Consider the following 20,945-nt stretch of genomic DNA (forward strand, 5'->3'; position numbering starts at 1 on the left):
ATATTTTTAATGTACAAACGAGATAAATTAGTATACAGGAGAGAATCAAATCCGGGAGTATATATACAGAGCGGTATAGTTTTGTTTTCACTTTAATACCCAGGTACTTTTGATGACTTTATTGGAAAGTATAGAAAGATTACTCTTCTTTCAAATAACCACCCTTTTCACATAAACCGTAAAATAGTGATTCTTTGTTTTTTAATAGATTGTCTGGCGTGTCGAATTCCTTCACTTCACCTTTATCTAATACCATGATCTTATCACTATCCAAAACTGTATCAATACGATGTGCGATTGTCAAAATAGTACGATCTTTGAACGCAGTTCTGATAGTTTCCTGGATGATTTTATCAGTTTCCCTATCCACAGCAGCCGTAGCTTCATCCAAAATCAAAATTTTAGAAGGATTTAGTAGAGCTCGAGAGAGACATAGTAGCTGTCTTTGACCCATAGACAAGTTGTTACCGTTATCTGAGATCTGTGTGTCTAGCAGATCTGTGGGCTTATTCTCATCGTCTGGAAGTTCACTGACAATTCTTTCGATATGGGGTTTCAAATGAGACAGTTCCAATGCCTTCCAGATTTCAGCATCTGTATGACGATTGAAAGGATCTAGGTTACTTCTGACAGTACCTTCGAATGCCTGAGCATCCTGGGGAATGATTGACAAGCTTCTTCTCAAGTCATAAAGACCGAGGGTGGAGATATCGATTCCATCGATTGTGATTTTGCCTTCAAAAGGTTCTAAAATTCTGAATAAGGCTAGAGTCAATGTACTCTTACCAGCACCGGTCCTACCGACAACACCAATTTTTTCTTGATGCTTAATCCTCAAGTCGATATCTTTGAGAACTGGATCCAAGTTTTCTCTGTATTTAGTAGTATAATGTTCGAATGTAATTTCACCTCTCTTGGGCCAATTTTTTGGTGGCCTGCTATCTTCGATGACCCGTATACCTTCAGGCTTAAGGTCACGATATTCAATTATTCTTTCCACACTAACAATGGTGGTTTCAATGTTCACTGCCATTCTGATGATCCACATCAAAGAGGAGGAAACTTGAAGAGCATAACTCATTAACAAACCTATCAAACCAGCGCTAATTGGATTAGAAGTTCCAAGTGAAGCTAGCGCCATTAGCGACGTAATTAGTACAATCACTGCACCGATCGTTTGCAAACGCATAGATAACCATCTGTTAGTTGATCTGAAATTGAAAATGAAATTGATGTTAGTTTGAATGTTTTCAAAGTTGTAATAATTGAATATATTGGCGTGTTTGTAAGCATTAATAACAACATGACCACCCAGGGTTTCACTAAGCAATGACATAACTGGAGAATATGAAATACTAGTTAATCTCTTCAATTCTCTAGACAATACAACGTAAAGCGTTTGATAGTAATAGTAAATACCCAACAAAATGGTGTTGAACAACAAAAACCATGGCATACTGACAGTGATAATAACAATCGTAATCAAGTAGTCAAGCATTGAGCGGAAAAAGAATGAAATAATGTGCTGGAAGTCTTCGTCAATAGAATTTACATCCGAAGAAAACCTATTAACGATACGACCGACAGGAGTAGTTTCAAAGAAAGACATTGGAGCCATGACAACAGAATGAGCCATTTGATTGTGGAATAATTTGGATGCTCTTATAGAGCAGAATAACATCATGATGATGGTTCTCGCAAGCTCAAATGCAGAAGATGTGACACCAATCAAGGCATACACAGCAACATATTTCCAGATATCTTTATTGGCGCCATGTGTCAAGTTGTCTTCAGACCAATGCTTCAACCAAAAATTCTTTGCTAAGTCTAACAATTTCATCGATATCATTAGAACAAAGAATAATGCCACTCCGAGAATACCGCACGCTTTAATATATGATAGGTAGACGGAAGACTTCACTCTACCTTCCTCTTTTGTTTCTGCCTTTTGAGCAGTTTTTCTTTCGTCTTTATTCATATCGATCAAGGGCCTTGGCTTTAATGTAGCAATAGAAGCCCGTCTCGAAGCAACCCTGGCTAAATCAGCATTTTCCTGATCTTCTTCATACGCTGTGATAGTATTGTTATCCGGATTTTTGGCAGCTTCATAGTTCAACAAGTGTTCAGGAGGTTGAGGAGCACCTTCCAAATCACCATCGTCTTCTGATGATGATCCAACGTTTTTATCGTCAATCGTAGAGCTCTCTGACTTCTTTTCAGCAGTTTCTTCGCTCTCATTTGAAGCGAATTCCTCAATGATTTCCCTTAACGATGATTTTTCACCGTTATTTCTATCCTTTGACATCACTTCCTCGTAACTATTGCTTTCTACAATCTTACCGTTTTTCAATAAGTAAATCATATCGGAGTGAACCAATACGTTAACTGCATTGGTAGTCAAAATTACGGTTTTGTTCTTCAACAAACCTTTCTGGCGGTCTAACACATCATCAATAATGCTTTTGCATACATGAGAATCTACAGCACTCAAAACGTCATCTAATAAATAAAGGTCTGCTCTGGAATAAACTGCCCTTGCTAATGATAATCTAGCCTTTTGTCCACCAGATAGAGAAATACCTTTTTCACCAACTAAAGTCTGATCTCCATCGGGTAAAATTTCCAAATCTGGTAGTAACTGGCAAGCCTTGATGGTCTTTTTATACATAGCTTCGTCGTATTTGTAACCGAATAGGATGTTATCTTTCAAACTGGCATTCATAATCCATGGCTGCTGTGGACAATAAGCAAGGTTGTCTGCTCTTATCACGACCTTTGGCTTAACTCCAGAAGCAGAATCGCTGGACACACATGGCAATTGACCTAGAATGGCCTGCAAAAAGGTACTTTTACCCGAACCAACTCTACCAACAATACAAGTTAACTGTGCCTTCTTAGCCGAAAAATTCTCGATACTTTTCAACGCGACACCAGGAGAACTAATTTCAGCTTCCTCATCAGTATCCTCAGAACTGGCTGCACTTTTTGGAGATTTCCATAAGAAAACTGCATTGCTGATTTCGACCGTTGGATCAGACGCAGTAGCCCTGGCATGTTCGATGAACGAAGTATCCAATTCTTCTGCCAAGAGATACCCCTTCAATCTTTTTAATGACACACCAATTTCGATAATATTACTGATCATGGTTGGAACAGTGAACAGAGCGTCGTTTAACATACTAAACAAGGTCAATGAAGGGAAAATAATTTGGGGAGAAAGCACTTGGTCAGTTAAATATGAGAACAAAACAAAAGTGGAACAAGTGACCAATAACGGAACAATGTTCCAGCAGAAGAACATAAAGTTACTGACAATGGCGATTTTCTTCATATTGTGCAATTCTAAATCGTTACGAACGTGATTCAAACGATCTAACATTGGTTTTTCCCAAGCGTACAATTTGATGGACTTCATACTGTTCAAAATTTCCGTTACTGTTTTAATTCTCTTATCCTTATATTGCATCTGGGTCTTGAACAACTTTTTATAAAGTCTAGTCATGTAACTGTTGATAGGAACCATGATAACAATGGAAACAAGACCGCCAATTGTGGCATTCCCCAATAAAACGTAAAGTGAAATTAAAACACCGATCAATTGAATTGGCGAACCAACTAAGATCTGAGCGTTTTCAAAAAATCTTTGAATTCTGATAACATCAACAGACATTAAATTTAATACATCACCGTTTGCCTTATCCTCACGAGCCTCTGCAGATAAACGCAAGGATTTCTGATAAACCAAAGACATTAAACTACCACGAATTTTCAAACCCGCTTCAAAGATGTTGATGAAGAATTGGTTGGAAATGATGGTAGAAAGAATGCTCAACAGGAATAAACCAATGGCAACAAAGAATCCATTCAAGATAGGAAGGTCACGAGAATCAGGATTGAAAACTTCGATGAATTTTCTGAACAATTGAGGTTGGATGACAGATAATAAACTCCTGGAAACCTCATATGACATGGCAATTGCGATTGTAGGGCCAAATGTCTTTAGTAACGCTAACAATAGCGATTTCCTATCAGTCCAAAGTTCGTATTCCCAATTAGCTTCGACGGCAGTAGTGGCCTCAGCGATGTCTAAGTCAAAAGGTGGCAATGGCATATTAGAAGGATCCTCAATCTTATTAGCATGATAAGTGTCCATGATCAATTTATTCATCCAGGTGAATGAGATCCCAGCTAGAACGTTAACTGGAGGATAAATATTGTTTACTGCGAAATAATTTGTCAATTGTGGGGAGCACTTGAAAAGGAAGGTATCATAGCAAAAGATAGACATAGAATTGAACCATAACAAAATATCTACTATCATGGCAGAGGCACCATTTTTGATAACATTGTACCTTTCTGTACCAGCATGGAAGTATCTTTGGCCAATTTCAAAGGCAACGACGAAACTGTAGATGATAAAATAAAATAATCCATGGCCCTGAGCGCAAGAACTCTTATAATAGGCTAACCATGTAGAGTTCAAATAAACAATAGCAACATAGAACAAATTCAATGAAATGCTCCACTTAGTCCATGTCGGTTCATCTTTAACCCAACTCAATTGGATTAACAATAGTACACATTGGAAAAGAACATTGATCATATGTATAACATGGAAAATGCTCATATTTCTAAAAGTCCAGAACCGTTTTGTTTCAAAAGTAGCCGGTCCTGTCTCCTTGTTTCGTAACGATACATACTGGAAGCCTCCGATGGCGATGAAGTGAGCCACAAATATGACGCAAACCCAGGAGATAAAGCATGGATTTAACGCATTTACTTCGGGCGAGATATACGGCCTCAAACCAAACTCACAAGTAGCATTAGGAACTTGTAACATGATCATCCGTGTTGTTTAGGTTATGGCCCTGTTTCCTCAATTTCTCAAGTCTTTACGCCGAACAATATACCTTGTCTTTCGCTGTTTTTCTCGCCTCCTCCAACAAAAGGTGCTGTCTTTATATATGTCAAAATGCAATTGTGATTCCAATTGAGAAGAGAGTGCCTTTATAAATGTAAAAAATGGAAATAAAGGTTTTCTTTTCGTGATCATTTATGCAAGCTTGGCAAAATTTACAATCAAGAATAAGGGCGAGTAGCAAGAACCCGATGATATATAGGAGTAAGCTTCTAAGGTATAGGAAAACCTATTTGCAGAATTTCATCAGACAAAGGGTCTGAGGAAGGAATCTGTAACTGATCCTTCCACAACAGTACTGTTTACAATACGCAGCTATTCATGTGTGAACCGGTTGTGGGTGTTTAGAAAAAAAAAAAAAGAACACTACATACATCGCTGCCTGTTCTTCTTGTTCTGCGTTACTTATAATAATAATAGGTCATTCTCTACAAAGTTCCTTCGTGTCTGTGCAATAAATCACATCAACATATAAATACTATAGTCATTACTTAACCGTAAAGGTGCGGAAAATATGTATGATGAAGTAATGAGTAAGATGAGATGCATTTCCGAAACGAAGGAATGGACACGGCAATTTCGTGCTGGGATGGAACAGGTTTTCATGATTCCAATCATTTCTTGTCGCACCCTTTTACTCGCAATTCTTGACTCTTGTAAATCTTGAGCAGTCTCACAACAGCGGAATAACGTTGCTCTGGCGGGAATAAATGGATAAAAAGGATTTAAGCTGCCGGACAGTGAACCCAATCGTCAAACCAAGAAAAGAAAGGAAAAATCGCTTTACTTACGAGATGCTACAGCTATCCATCCCTCATCTCATTAGAAAAGAGCACGCAGTTTATCAATCGAATGTATATTCGTTCTAATCGGATTGAAGGTGTTCTTGTTGTATAGCGCAACATTATGTCGTGCACATTCAAAATTCCTGCAGGAATTTTGAATGTGCGATAGACATCCACAAAAAGAGGAAATAAGCTTAAACTTTTCCCGCCCAACTAGTATTCTTAATAGTCTGGAAATAGACCTAGGTGATATGGGAGAGAGACAGTGGTAAAGGGGGTAAGCCAACGATAGTCAAAGAGATCATTTTGGAGTTCAGTTCCTGTTCTGGTTAGTATATTGTCTTTCAACCGTTACGGCGTGCAGGTGACGTAGTTTGCCTGATTGGGAAATAGTAATGCCACAAAAAGATTGGGGTTTGAATTATGTCACGTGACAAAGAAAACTCCGAAATGAACTCTGCTACGTATGGGTTGGGTAAAGCAAGTTTAACCTCAAAAGACATAGAGCTTTCTTTAGTTATTCTTTTAAATACCATCGAAACCATCGTTAAGGTACTATATACCAGATATTATTGCTATATACTGGGAGAGAGTTGGTAAAAGTATGTACACTTGGGCAGAAAATGTTTGGACAAATGTCCATATAAGCTTTCGCTCCATAGATAGCCATATATCGTCGATTAAAACATTATATAATCTCTTATTGGTTGATATTGGTGCAAATAGCTGTTACTCTCTTTGTCCTTTGATTTGAAAGAAGATGGGAGCGAGCGAGTTGGATTGTACAACTTCAAGGCGAGACTACTTAGTAACACAGATACTGAGGATAGTGCCATGGCGGCACTGGCCCAGACCGGTGATAATCTGGTATTATGATAGGGATAAATTACTCCTGCTGCAATAGGTAAGGCAAGCATATTGTAGACTAGAGCCCAGGTGAAGTTGAATTTAATTCTGTTGAACACTGTTTTAGATAATTTCAAAAGTGCCAATAATGAGACAAGCGTATTGATAGGAGATAACAATACAAAATCACATGAGGTCATGGCAAGTTCAGACCCCGAGGCCAACGCAATTCCAACGTCAGCTGCTGCTAGGGCTGGTGCATCATTGATACCATCACCAACCATGGCAACTACCTTATGATGTCCATTGGCCCCGATATTATTATGTTGAATCCATTTCACTTTAGCAGCTTTCTCTTCAGGCAAGACTTCAGCAATGACATTATCAATATCCAATTCTTGTGCGACTGCTCTAGCAGTCACTTCATTATCACCAGAAATCATCCAACATTCAATGCCACTACGTCTCAACTCTTTGATCACATCTTTTGCCTCAGGTCTTATTTCGTCTTTTGCTGCACACATCATTACCGGGTAGAAATTATCATTACCAAAATATGATCTACTTTTGATCGCTGTAACCATAAGGCTCTTACCTCTTGCTTTCCATTCAGCAAGCAGCTTCAGCTGTTCAGAAGTTAAGTGACATTTATAATCTCTTAAGAGTCTTTCGTTCCCAACAATTGCCATTTCGGGGTCGACTTCCTTCCAAATACGAGCGTCTGGTAAAGATAGGTCATTATCTATAATTATCTCACCTTTTAATCCACCGCCAGTGATTTCAACTGGATCGGGTACTTTGACGGTTCCTGTCTTTTTACCAAATGTATTGTCAATGAACTTCTTTACACCAATAGCCAATGGATGTCTAGATCCAGATTCCATATCTCTTGTCACCTCAATGCCTATCTTAGCTAATTTTTCATCTCCATGTAGTGAATAGTTAGTTACCTTCATTTCGTTCCCTAGCGTTAAGGTACCTGTTTTGTCGAAACAAACAATTGCAATTTTGCAACCTTCCTGGAATGCGGCACCACCACCACGACATAGAATACCAAATTTGGCAGCCATACCAGACCCAACAAATAGAGCAGTCGGCGCAGCAAGACCGATGCCGCACGGACATGCAATGACAAACACTGAAATAGCAAACTCCAATGACCATACGGGCCATCCACCGATGTCGGTGTCTAAATAGTGCTCTGGAAGTTTTCCAGATAAGCCAAGTGACAACCAAACAACCCATGTCAAAATAGCTAAGAATATGATAATAGGAACAAAGTATCCTGTTAAAATATCTGCTAGACGTTCGATAGGGGCACGATTCAATTGACCGTCCCGCACAGTATTTACGATTTGATCAAGCAAAGATTCACCATCAAAAGATGATACTTTAGCAATAACCGAACTAGAACCGACATTAACGGTACCAGCAAAAATCTGATCTCCCCTTAACCTCACCATTGGAATGGATTCACCAGTTAAGGCACTTTCGTCAAACTCGGTCTCACCTTCGAGTATGATTGAATCTAAAGGAGGAGATTGGCCAGGAGATATTTTGATGTAGTCTCCGAGTTCCAAATATTGGATTTGCACAGTTTCAACTTCTTGGTATTGGTCGCCCACTTTCTGCATCAAGGTGGCTGTTTCTTGCTTAAATGAGCTCAAATTACTAATAGCTGATGCTGTTTTAGTCTTAGCAAGACTCTCCAACAAACGGCCGATGAGTAAAAAGAAAGTTAAAAATACAACAGAGTCAAAGTAAGTTGTTGACAAACCTTTATGCATGCGGCTGTCTGATGTATCTCTTGGTCTACTTGCTGCAATTCCTAAGAGAGCAATACTGGCAAAATATGCAACAGTTGTTCCTAGTGACATTAGAAGATTCATACTTCCGAATCTGAATAGGCGCCTTTTCCAGTTGTTGGAGTGTTTCCAAAGTGAGTAGATCTCTTTGACGGCTTTTCTGTGAAAGATATCCGCTACAAAGAAGTAAACTGGCGTACTGATAATAAATAAGATCCAAACGACCCTTGATACATTACCTACCCAAGTCGGTTCATCCACCCATTCTCTAAACTTATTACTCGAAGGTAATAACGCCATGCCGACAATACCAAAAGCAAAGGTAGGGATGGCCATTACAGTAACAGCAATTAATCTCTTTGCAATACTCCAAGTTTCTTTCTTCGCCATTTCTTTCAAGTGTTCCTCCAAAGTAACTTCCTTTACGATGACAACTTTAATATCCTTATGCTCCTCAGTAGTCAATTCTTCTGTGATCTTGCTGAATATATTTCTGATGGTAATGCCTCGTTCAACATTAGGAATATACGTAAACTTAATGTACGGATGCTTCAAAGTTAATTCATCAGTATTGTCAATAATTAACTCTGCATTAGCGATGTCAAGCAAAGATTTAATCGTACGTACGGGACAATTTGAACAGAACATCCCTTCAATCTTTACAGTGACATGTCTGGCAGGTGACTTCACTGAAATGTGATTTGTTAAAGTAGGAGATCCAACGGCTTCATAAACAAACCCACAGTCTTCTACAGTCTCTTTTAACTGATCAAGCTTGCTCTGGTCATCGGAATCTAAAATAAACACACCAACTTTGCTGACAACATTAACAGCAACATCAGAGACAAAGTCAAGATCAGATACAGCATTGGTAATAGATGATGCACATGCTGCACATGTAATACCGCCGATTGATGCGGTGACCTTATATTTCTTTTCGGTATGCACTGGCAAAATATCCTTCAACTGGATTGAAATGTTATGGTCTCTGACCACATTGATGATATCTTGACAGATGTTTTTGTTAGGGACAATTGCAAAAAGGTTGTTCTCATCGTGATTGATAGAAGTCACTAATGATTTCCCTTTAATCACATTGATTATGGTATCAATGTTTTCATTGCTACCAAGAACAAACTGCGCTCTATAGTGTACTTTACCAGCCTCATCTGAACGCCAAGGGATGCTATCATCACCAGCAGACTCTTTGGCATCAATTGAAGAGCTACTTCCTGCCTCAAGATCTAAATCTTTGAACTCAAGGTCCTCTTCGCCGTTCACTGATATACGGTCGACGATCAACCCCGCCCTTGTGAGTCTGTTCCGGATGTCTCTAACATCTTCATTGGATTTGAAATAAATAGAATCACCGTCTTTAAGATATTTTATTGAGCTCGCTGTTTTACCCAACACGGATTTTATAGTTTCTTCGCTCTTCACTGAAGTGTGATCCCTCAGTTTTACTTTAATATGATGTGATTTCCTCATCGTGGTTACACTGCGTGGGAATTTCAAGATTATTCAATTGATAGCGTCTTTGCGATATATAATTTGAACAGATGGTATCGACTAAAAGTAATCATGTCCGAGTTCATAAATACAGTTCATTATCTTATTGAAGGTAGGAATAGTACAGCCTCTCTTTATATAAGTATTTCGAGAGATTTATGCTGAACGCTTACATATTATCATACTGAGTTGCACTTACTACATCCACATACATATTTCTTTACCTTTATTGACTTTCCTTTTTTTTTTTCCCTCTTGGGCTTTAGTAAAAGAGTCGAGTACAGCAGTAATCTCTCAACGACCGAAAGCGACAGAAAAAAGGCAAGTCGAAATCTCCCTACTAAACTGTGCGAATTACCTTGATTTAACCGCATTAACAGACCCACAAAATTTACGTTAGTTGTGTCGCAGCTAGCTGGGCACTTAACCGTTTTGCTTTGTTACATGTACTGTATGGTGATGCATTACACTCGTTGACATTGTGTTGATTAGTTAGCTTCAGCTGGCTTAGTTATTGAGATTCGTAGTTATACATTTAGATAAAAGATAGACGGATGTAAAGAAAATAAAGACATGTCTGGAGATCTTGTGAAATACAGATGAAGTTCACGAAGACTATACTATATTTATCATCTTACTCATTTCTTAACGTAAGAAGCCTTTCTTCTTAGCAGGAATTGGAGAGCTTGTTGGTTGGTTAGCAAGGGAAAGTTCAAGTTGACGCTTCTTTTCTTCTAACGCTTTTAGTTGGCTTGTAAGCTTATCCTTCAATTCCTTGTGTCTAGCGAACAATTCAGCTTCAGATTTCTGTAACTTCTTTTCCTTTTCTTCAACTTTCTGTTGGAATACTGCCTTCATTTCAGCTTCCAATTTAGCTAGTTTGACTTCGTGTAGTTGTTTTTCCTCCTTTTGTCTAGTTTCTGGATCGAAATTCTTGAAGACACTGTTGTCTTGTTTGATACCCAATCCTAATAGCTTTTCAGATCTATATTTTTCGTATAATACTTTGTTAGTCCTTTCGCGTAATTCTTCCAAGTATTGTCTAATTAATAGATCTCTTAAATATACAAAATCAGAATGTTTTGTGTTGTCAACTTCGATGACACCCCATGGGTAAGCCCTACCTCTAACTTTTCTACCGTCTTCTGTAGTGACTTGTTCAGTGGAACCGACAATGGCAAAAGGAATCTTTTCAAAGATGTTTTCAGTTGAAGTTTCATCTCCCAGCATAGAATATTGAGGTGGTTCAAACAACTGCACGTTGGCTTGTTCTAGTTGTTTCTTGATGGTGGCTTTGAAAGTGACAATTTCTTCGTCAGTTAAGATGTCAGATTTGGCGATAACGGGGATCAAGTTACATTTGGAATGAACCTGCTTGCAGAATTCCAAATCCAACGGCTTCAAACCATGACCAGTAGGTTCGATAAAGTAGAGACAAGCATGAATCCTGTTATCTTGCAAAGTAGTTCTTTGAATCTTGTTTTCAGACTCGAGATATTGGTCGAATCTACGATTTATTTCATCCACAATTGGCTTCCATGAATCTGTGTTATCAATAGAATCACCAAATCCTGGTGCATCAACCACGGTCAATTGCAATTTCACTCCATTTTCTTCGATTTCAGCTGAAACGGTTTCGATCTTGACTTTGTTTTCTTCTGCTGGACCGTTTTCACCATTTTCCTTCTTGACACTGACATCGTTGCCATTACCATCACCCAAATCTAAAGACTGTACTCCATGGGATAGAGCGTCTTGCTCGTACAACTCTCTGTTGAACAACGTATTTATCAACGTAGATTTACCCAACCCTTTGTAACCAACACATAACAAATTCAGGTTGAATCCACGACGAATTGACTTTCTATGCCATTGTTTGGGTAAATTAGCAAAGCCCACGTATCCATTGATGATACGACGAACAACCTTGAGGTTTGGCTGATCGGGCAAAACTTGGCCCAATGTACCATTTGATTCTTGCACAGCTGGCGCGATTTCATCACCATTTGCATCTGAAAAAGTCTGCTCAACATTGTTGTCTTGATTCACGCTGTCCAATCCAGTAGCTACGGAGTCCTCATGCTTCAATGAAATAGCTTCTGACTTGACTGTATCGTTAATAACTTCTGCCATTGTGGATAATAATATTTTCCAGTTTTCTTTCACACACTGCTATGGTTGTTGGCTAGCCTGATATTCAATGCACTCCTAAACCGAGGCTTTTAAACAACTTTCAAAGTAAGACTTGACACCTGTGTATGCTGTTGATCCAGATCAAAACCGAATTTACGTGTATAAAATTATAAATAATAAACCAGATAATCTACTCGATTTAAATTTCTATATTTGTGGTTTAGGTTTTAAATCGCGTTCTTTGTAAATTTCTTCGAGACATCGATCTGTCAATATAGAAAAGGAAGAAAAGAAGCAAAAATAAGATACTGAATAGGCACAGAAATAAGAAGTACATACAGACGTAAAACTACTTTAAGCAAGTCTCCTTTAGTTGATTTGGCTTCAATATCATCTGCCCTATTTTTGGATGTATATATTGGCTAGTATTTACGGCCTTTGTCTTTTTCTTTCAGTGTAGAGTCCATTGCAATGGAACGGTATTCAAGCAAGGTGTTTTAGATTCGAGGCGTAAGAATTCCTAAGTCACGTGTCAACAGTTACCCGGTTATTGTAAATTTACACAAGTTTTAAATCAATCACGTGATTTGGATTCACCGGTTTGATTTCTTTGATAACGACATGTATTTTAAGCAATTGCGCAATGCGATGAATATTACGCGTCTCTGTGCATTATTTAAATTGTTTGCGTGTTTTAATGATTGCTGCTGTTAGCAATCACACACTGCAAATCAATTGTTTAACAATTTCAGTCCATTATCGTAGAATTGAATCTAAAATGTCGGACAAGTTTGATAAATTATTGACAGAAGGAGCCAAGCACTATGCTGGTAAGAATTATGAACTTGCAGTCGATTCTTATGCAGATTTAAATCAATTGTATGACAGTGAGAATGAGAATCCAAACCCTGAATATTTGTTTTTGTATGGTAAGGCATTGTACCAATTGGCTTTGAGCAGGTCTGATGTCTTTGGTATGGGATCTAATGTTAAGAGGGATGAACATAACGAAGAACAAGACGAAGATGATTCTGCCTCGAAAGGACCTGGGCTGATTCAATTTGGTGAAGAAGAAGAAGAAGAAGAGGAGGAGGAAGAGGAAGAGGAAGAGGAAGAGGAAGAGGAGGAGGAGGAGGAGGAGGAGGAAGAGGAAGAGGAAGAACAAAAACAAGATCAGGAGCAAGAGGAAGAAGATCAAGTCGAAGGCCAAGAGGAAGTTGACAAAGATGATTTCGAAAACGCATGGGAGATTCTAGAGCTTGCAAGGTCATACTATGAATCCAGTTTGAAAGAAACACCAGACAACGAGGATCTAAAATTAAAACTATCTGAATGTTATGACCTGTTGGGTGAAGTCTCACTAGAATGCGAAAATTTCTCTCAGGCTTCTCATGATTTCGAAGAATGTTTGAAATTAAGGAGAGAATTATTTGAAACCAAGGATCCAATCGATAGATCTATTATAGAATCATATTATAAGATCTCACTTGCACTTGAGTTTGATCCAGACCAATTCAAAAAATGTACGTCAAATTTACAGAAATGTATTGAATTATTAAAACAAAGATGTAAAACAGTCGATAAAGAGGATGAGGACCAGAAGGATCTATTGAATGAGTTACAAACCAAACTAAAGGAGCTAGAAGAATCTGAGGCCCAAATGCAATCCTTGAAAAACGACTTATTGTCTACGATTCACTCCGTAACAGCCTCCTCTACCGAGGCCTCTTCCGCGCCGGCCAAATCGAACGAAGCCCCTGTCAATGATCTCACTTCTATGGTCAAGAAGAGGAAATCAAACGACATTTCTGAATCTGCAGAAACTTCCAAGAAAGCGAAGAATTGAATCCGTAAATGATAACGAGAAGAGAATATGCATATGCGTCTAAATATATTTGTATTATATAATGAAGTTCTTTTAAGAGTGTATGAGATTACTCTTGGTGCAAACATAATAAGGAAGTATGTCTAAGAGAAGCAGTGACAGTCACACAACCAAAGATAACACCAAAATAGTAATATTACGAGGTGATTTTATGTTTTAACCACCGGAATAAAACAGGAAACAAAGCAAATGCAGAGATCAATAAATGAGACACAAGACGAGCCTTTAATGAAAGCACTAGTGATTACAGGAGGGGAGCAAACGATGATATAAGTTACGTTTAACGAATTACCACAACATTCCACGATAAAAGGCTGATAATTGACATCATTCGATAATCTCTCTCCTTTATATGTTGATATTTCTGGCTATTAACTCAGGAAGCAGAATGATACCAATACAGTATGTTTTTGAGAGCCATCCTTTTTATGGCTTTCAAAAATAAACAAGGAAGCTGCCACATGTAGAAGGGAAGCAAGATAAATTATTTTTTTGGTGAATAATTTTTCTCTTGCGCGGCTTTCTGCACCTAGATTTAGAAAAAGATGGAACGGTTTTTTGAGATTCGTTTGCATATCCGTTCCCACTTACTGTGTCGGAGGGGCAAGATTCCGTAAGAAGGGAGTTCATAGGTGTTTTGTGTGATGCACTGGGTACTGGAAAAGAAAAGTTGAAAAGGATGGCAAGAATCCAGTTTACGGCAATTCTGATGAATTTCAAACAGATATAACTTTGCCAGGAAAGGGCAGCAAAAAGCGACAATGAGTGAAGCAATAATAACAGGCAAGCGAAAGTTAAAAAAAAAAATTAGTTCAAACTATTAAGTTTTAACTCTAGTTTTATCTGATTCCCTTTCCACTTGCCATTGTGGAAGAATCAATGTCCTTCGAAGATTGTTATACTATTGCAACTGAATGCTTGATATCCGTTTGGATGAAGTTTATTAATTAATGAATTAAGGTTTAATCACAGAACATAATATTATTTTAAGTTAGGGTTATTATTGGATGAATTATTTAGTTTCATTTTCTGGGTCAATTCTTCGAAGGATGGTAGTTTATTAGAAGGAGGTTCAGTGACGTGATGGGAGGTATCGACACCGGTTGAAGCCTCTGTTTTTTCACTGAAGTTTTGCTGTATTGCCGGTGAATTCGGAATGTTCGACATTGGCATGTGTTGCACAGAAGTATTAGCCATTGGAGAGGATGGTACAACGAATTTTGAATCCTTCGTTTCAGTGCCAGTACCGTGAGGAATTCTAATTAGTTGCTGTGGTTGTGTTTGCTGAACTGGCAAGTTCGGATGTTGCATTATAGGTTGAGCTGGTTGTGTTTCCTCTATCTTCGCTGGTATGGTTCCTGCTCCTTGACTGAGAGTTTGCGGTGGCATCAAATGAGAATGCGGGATGATAGGACCCATATAGGTGCCTATTGGAGGAGGTAGGCTGGCATACATATGATGTTGAATTTCCGTCGAAGCATCACTGCCATGGTTGATGCTCTGAGTGTGGATAGTATTGCTGACACCGTCATTTATATTAGTGGTATTATCATTATGATTATTATGAGTATTATCATTACTGACAGTTTCCACTTGAACATTGGCGTTGTGAACTAAAATAGGAAACATATTGGCAGACATATGAGTAGCTGGAGCATACTGAGGATATGGTATGTAAGGCTGCACTGCTATCCCCCGATGATTATTGTGCATATCTTGGGGTAATAGTGGCCGTTGGATAAAATTTGGTCCCATCGGTAGCATATGCACGAAATGAGGATGGGAATGCAATTGAAGTCTTTGACCGTACTGATCTATTGGAGAGACATAATTTCTTCGATTGGAAATATGATCTATGGGAGATGAACAATCCGATTTTGGAGAGTTTGATTCACATGAAGAACTAGGATCACGGTCATGAGGGTGATGATTCTTTAAAAACTGTGGACTGCCGCCATGAAGTAGATGTGGATTGATTTCTGGACCAGCCATCATGTCAAAATCTTTCGCCATTGTTCCTGAGGGGTTTGAATCTCGGAACACATTACGTTGCTTCTTTTTCACGTTTGTTTTCCACCAATTTTTTATTGAGTTATCACTTCTGTTAGTATTGAGAAGCTTCGCTATCAAAGTCCAACGGAATCCATGCTTCGCTACTAGGCCTTTGATGGCATCACCTTCTTCTATTGATATAGGACTCTTATTCAAATTTGGTCGAAGGTTCTGATGGTATCTCTCTCTACATTGCTTGGCAGTACGTGTTTTCAATTGATGTGAAATCTCTACCCATCTAGAAGGACCATATACTTCAATTAAACTTAATAACATTTTATCCTCTTCTGCTGACCAAAGTCCCTTTATCGTCTTTTTTGTTAGAGATGACGTGGACATCTGATCTGAAGCCGTTGACTCTGTCGATACCGAATCCTCACTCTCCGCTTTCACAGAAGTACTCTCTTCAATATCCTTCGGCGAACTTGTAGGCGCAGCATCCTGTCTTTTATTCTGTTTACCCTTTGTTTTAGGTGGTTTCATTTTCGATACGAAAAGATATGGGTACAAAATTTGGAAGAAATAGAGGTCTCGAGTACAATGACCTTACGAAGGGGCGCAAAAAATACACACTGAATACGGGATAACTCAAAAGCCTGAATACCGTATGATCTCGCCGATGAGGTAGATTGTACGTGTCTTTTAACCTCTAAAATCCTCTTTCAATTCTGCTGTTTTTCAAATTATCGTAATCAATTGTTTTCGCTCGGTACTTAACAGTTTTAAGGTATAGAATAGAATGTAACGATGTAACGAAAAGAACTAAACCAGAACAGAGAAGAAAGAATCAACAAAGATCTCTTCGAAGGGGATGAGGAGGGTTTAGGAACGAAGAATGGAACCGATCAAAGAAAATACCAAACGATAATTAGCAGTGGACTTTTTGGCTTGAAGGGACAAAAAAAAAAGACAGTCGGAAGTATCTTGCTGCCGTATTTGAACTTAACGTACTAAAACCTTACTTTCTCGGCCCGATCGTTCGCCTCTCGTGTCCAATGGTTCTAATTCCTTGCTTCTGATTCAAAAAACGTACCAGCAGGTCCAAACTTTTGATTGGAAATCAAGACCTATTGTGGTTTAGAATGCGTGATGTTAAGGTTTCGCTCGATCTTTCTTGTTTTAAGGTATTCTTTCTCAAGAAAAAAACTATCGAATACCAACCAACTTCACAAATTATTCGAAAAACCGAAAAAAAAAATATATATAACAAAACAACTGAAAACAATGGATGATGTAATATCTTTCGATTGTTCTATTTCAGTGTTTCCGCTGCTATGGTGCGCTGCTGTCAATTTTGGGTTTTGCGTTTTTCCAAGAAATTTTCCCTGTAAATCTGTTCTTGATCTAGCAGTGCTTGACAACCAGTTCAGTCAGCCCGTAGTTCTTTGCCTTTCTCAGTAAGCTTGGTAGCTGGAAACAACTGGCAAGTATGTTAGGAATCGGTTTTCTGCGTTTTTTTTAGTTCCCTATAGTATAGTTCCAAGCGAAAAAAGAAATTTGCGCACACCCAAAAAAGGGAAGAAACCTTTTGATGTGGAATATGTGCGTGTGTGCGTGTGTGCGTGCGTTTTTTGGCCTCGAACGAAAAGAATTACACGAACATGCAGCAGAACAACGGATATTAATCCGCAAAAATATGGAAATAATAATAGAAACGTAATCAGCAAAGAAACCAGAAAAGAAAAAGACTGGAAGGAGAAGAAAAAAGTACACTTGAGAAAGGCCGTAGTGATTCTAGTACGAAAAATGTATGCAGATACTTTATACTGCTGAAAAGTCTTGTTGTATTTTCTTTTGGCTCCAGGAGGCGAAAAGTTGATACAAGTTCAACTGAGTCAGCCTAATGAGACAGTTTCAACACTATTACAGAATAACGAAATGACAGGGAATCAGAGGAGGAAACGGAAAATAACTCGTGTGATGAATGTATTAGTACTTAACTCCGTAAAAGCGCTTTTATTTCCTGCTTACGTTAATAACCAGTGAGAAGAATATACAGACTTTCTGATTCCAACTTTTGGTCTTCTTTTAAAGCCTTATCTCTGGTTTTATGCCTCGAACAACTTCTAAAACTGAAGCACGGATCTTTAAAATGTTTAGCGTGATTGAAATCAATGCAGTAACTAGAATACTCTTTGTTTCTCCTTAGTGATGATTCTTTGCCGTAATATCAAACCACTCACAAGCCTAAGACGTGGCAACTGTTACTAGTTGAGACTCTCTTTATGTGCGCAAACTAAAAATAGGATCTTTCGGATGGATATGCTCGACGGATTTTTTTTTGCACTGAAATTGAAAGGATTTTTTCTTCCGCAGAATGGTTTCTCTGCGTTTTCTATGCGGTTTTCAATAACAGGCTCCTGTTTTATCTTTCTTCGGTCGTTTCTTTTGACTCTTTTTCGAGAAAAGACAATTTTTGCTGCACTAGGATACTTCTGTGCACAGTGAAATGTAAAGAAATGCACGCAAAATCGAGGATGGTATTCGAAACAAAGAAGAAGAATGCCGAACAAATAAACTTGGATGGAAACCCTGCGACAAGTATAAAAAAACAAGCTAATGTATGCCTGCGCAAGTATATCAATATTCAATCAGGAAACTAAACCTGCCTCTTCTAATCAATGTATTAACAAAGAAACTCCTCCTAAATTATAATGAACTCTCGAACAATAGGACGGACTTTAATTTCTCCTCTCTTGTTTAAACTTTTTCCACTGTTGAGCAGGAAACAAATCAAGGTAGTCTCGGTCGTATGGCTGAGATACTAAAATACCTGAAATGACGTCAAATGTTTTTCCAATAAACTGTCTTTTGCCTATCTGTGGAGAACAAGTAGAATAGAAAGAAGTATATATCTAAGGGCTTAAGTAAGGACAATAAAAAAAAGACCTCACTAAGATCCAAGAGAGTTCACAATTAACTGATTGATAACTGGCTAATAAGGGTTTGGCAAAGAAAAATTAGGCGATCTAAAAGAGAGGATAGCTCAGTAATTAGACGCGAGATAGAGGACGAGAAAAAGACGTTCGGCTCCTTATATAATAATCCTTCTTTCCTTGATAACTTTTTCAGTAATTCTTTCTATGTTATCTGTATCGGAAACCACATCAAGGATCACAGAAGATGCTACTGCGTCAAATCAACGACAGAAGGGAGAGAGATTATTCTATGGCGAAGCTGCAAAAAAAAATGAATTAGAATACGAATTGTTGAAATTATCCCCAAGAGACATTGTATCTCCTTCTTCTCACCCGCCTTTGAGAACTCTTGTCGCTGGCTTTTCTTTTGTCTCCTCCGTACTCTCTTTCCGTCTTTAGATAAAGCTTTTTTTCTGAGAAAACGACTAAGCTTTTCAGTTTGAACGGCCTGAAGAGAGGCCGGAGTAGCGCAAAGAACAGCTAGAAAAAGACGAAAAATAAAAATGTAAATCACTTCGCAGGATGCAAAGAATATAAAAAAAGCAGTAAAAAGAAACACAGAAGCTAAATGAAATGGAAAGAGTTTCGCTGCCATTACTAGACACTGCAGCGTCCAGGTGCCTACACTAATGTCTCTCGGCAAAAGAAGAGAAGCAGTACTTGAAATCGGGATTATACCAATGAAGCAACGGAAGTAAACTACAAAAAAAAATACTATGGTTGCTTACATGGAATGCAGAGTGTTAATGCTTTCTATTTTTTTGGCCCTATACTTACTCTTAAATCAAACTGCAAAATGCTTTGGCTGTACTACAAATTACATTTGAATAGTCTCAGTGGTATGCGACAGTTTTGAACGAAGGGAGTCGCCAACTTCTTACAATAACAGCCTTATTTTTGCAAATCTGACTGATCATCATTAGGGTTTTCAAAGTTGTTGAGGGTATATAGGGATAACAAAAAGTAGAAAGCATACTTCGAAAGATTCTCTGAAAGACGTCGGAATGAAGCAGGAATGGAATAATAGGAATTCAAAGGCACCTTCGGCCTCTCTACTCACTTGTACTATTCGCTGCTCGGATATTTGTTCAACTTTCGAAATGATTCTTGTATGTCCGTTTCTGCTGATTGAAAGTTGAACAGGGTTAGAACATCGCGCAGTATTTTGCCAATGGTGGCAATGTACTGCTCAAAAAATTGTTGTTTATTTCTATATATCCCGGACCTGCGCCCTTTCTGGGAAATTTCTATGGCAACGTTTTTGCCCTGTGTTCTAAAGTAAAAAATGAATGTTAGAGTAGATTGTACCGGCTTAATTTCAAAGCGGCAATGTCCATTAAACATATGCAGTAGTGTCTGGCAGCTCTTCGGAAAGTAAAAACCGATGAATTGTTGTCGTTGAAAGAATTATTTTTTTTTTGTTTTTAAGTTCCGATGAGAATCCGCCAATGGAAACAAAATCAACATTGAACATAGAAAAACCTGAGGTTTAAGAAAGAAAGATGTTCCCCCCATTTCTAGCGACAATCATAAAGAAAAGATAAAGTAGATGAATCGGACAAAAACTGATACCAGTCAAAGGAGAGTCAGCATTTAAAAATAATCCAAATTCTTTTTGAAAAATAGGCGAAGCATCACGCAGAAATTCTTGACGTGCATATATCTATCCAATATTGCGCACTGGTAGTTAAGAAGTGGACTACAAGTGAATCTAACTGATGCTCGATTTTATATTTTTATTACTCTCAAAGAATGTCGGAGGGATGAATATACGAGATACGCCTTTTAGTAAAATGCTTCTTGAGAGAAATCCTGCAACGGGACGTAAGTATATTGAGAGAAAAAAGGCACTGATCCAACTATAGTTTTTAGTCGAAGATATATATTACGTATACAAGTACTACAGTATTTTACTGGATATTCTTTACCAGTTTGATGCGGAATTGAATCTATATTTTGGGACGAGAATACGAAAAAAATATAAATGGCCATTAGGCACAGAGATTAGGCCTGGAACTAAAGTGGAAAATAATGTCCCAAACAAGAATGCTACTGTTAGAAGTCTCACACGGGACTCTGTGCTCTCTGTAAGGC

At 38.2% G+C, this 20,945-nt stretch overlaps 6 protein-coding genes across 6 annotated transcripts; 2 read left to right on the plus strand and 4 right to left on the minus strand.

Moving 5' to 3' along the window:
* Window positions 1–139: 139 nt before the first annotated feature.
* On the minus strand, window positions 140–4,846 carry BPT1 (ATP-binding cassette bilirubin transporter BPT1; the record flags this gene model as incomplete). The annotated part of the gene is made up of 1 exon (XM_453244.1): window positions 140–4,846. One exon carries the CDS (start codon window positions 4,844–4,846, stop codon window positions 140–142), a length of 4,707 nt encoding a protein of 1,568 aa, XP_453244.1.
* A 1,537-nt stretch (window positions 4,847–6,383) lies between these two features.
* Window positions 6,384–9,842, minus strand: KLLA0_D04092g (heavy metal translocating P-type ATPase; the record flags this gene model as incomplete). Its single annotated transcript, XM_453246.1, has 1 exon — window positions 6,384–9,842. One exon carries the CDS (start codon window positions 9,840–9,842, stop codon window positions 6,384–6,386), a length of 3,459 nt encoding a protein of 1,152 aa, XP_453246.1.
* A 666-nt stretch (window positions 9,843–10,508) lies between these two features.
* CDC3 (septin CDC3) lies at window positions 10,509–11,996 on the minus strand (the record flags this gene model as incomplete). Its single annotated transcript, XM_453247.1, has 1 exon — window positions 10,509–11,996. The coding sequence occupies one exon, from the start codon at window positions 11,994–11,996 to the stop codon at window positions 10,509–10,511; it is 1,488 nt and encodes a 495-aa protein (XP_453247.1).
* Window positions 11,997–12,693: 697 nt separating this feature from the next.
* On the plus strand, window positions 12,694–13,842 carry HIF1 (Hif1p; the record flags this gene model as incomplete). Its single annotated transcript, XM_453248.1, has 1 exon — window positions 12,694–13,842. One exon carries the CDS (start codon window positions 12,694–12,696, stop codon window positions 13,840–13,842), a length of 1,149 nt encoding a protein of 382 aa, XP_453248.1.
* A 1,020-nt stretch (window positions 13,843–14,862) lies between these two features.
* KLLA0_D04158g (uncharacterized protein) lies at window positions 14,863–16,416 on the minus strand (the record flags this gene model as incomplete). Its single annotated transcript, XM_453249.1, has 1 exon — window positions 14,863–16,416. One exon carries the CDS (start codon window positions 16,414–16,416, stop codon window positions 14,863–14,865), a length of 1,554 nt encoding a protein of 517 aa, XP_453249.1.
* A 2,600-nt stretch (window positions 16,417–19,016) lies between these two features.
* Window positions 19,017–19,250, plus strand: KLLA0_D04181g (uncharacterized protein; the record flags this gene model as incomplete). Its single annotated transcript, XM_002999324.1, has 1 exon — window positions 19,017–19,250. The coding sequence occupies one exon, from the start codon at window positions 19,017–19,019 to the stop codon at window positions 19,248–19,250; it is 234 nt and encodes a 77-aa protein (XP_002999370.1).
* Window positions 19,251–20,945: the final 1,695 nt, after the last annotated feature.

Source organism: Kluyveromyces lactis, assembly GCF_000002515.2.
Source record: "Kluyveromyces lactis strain NRRL Y-1140 chromosome D complete sequence".
In the NCBI taxonomy this organism is placed as follows: domain Eukaryota; kingdom Fungi; phylum Ascomycota; class Saccharomycetes; order Saccharomycetales; family Saccharomycetaceae; genus Kluyveromyces; species Kluyveromyces lactis.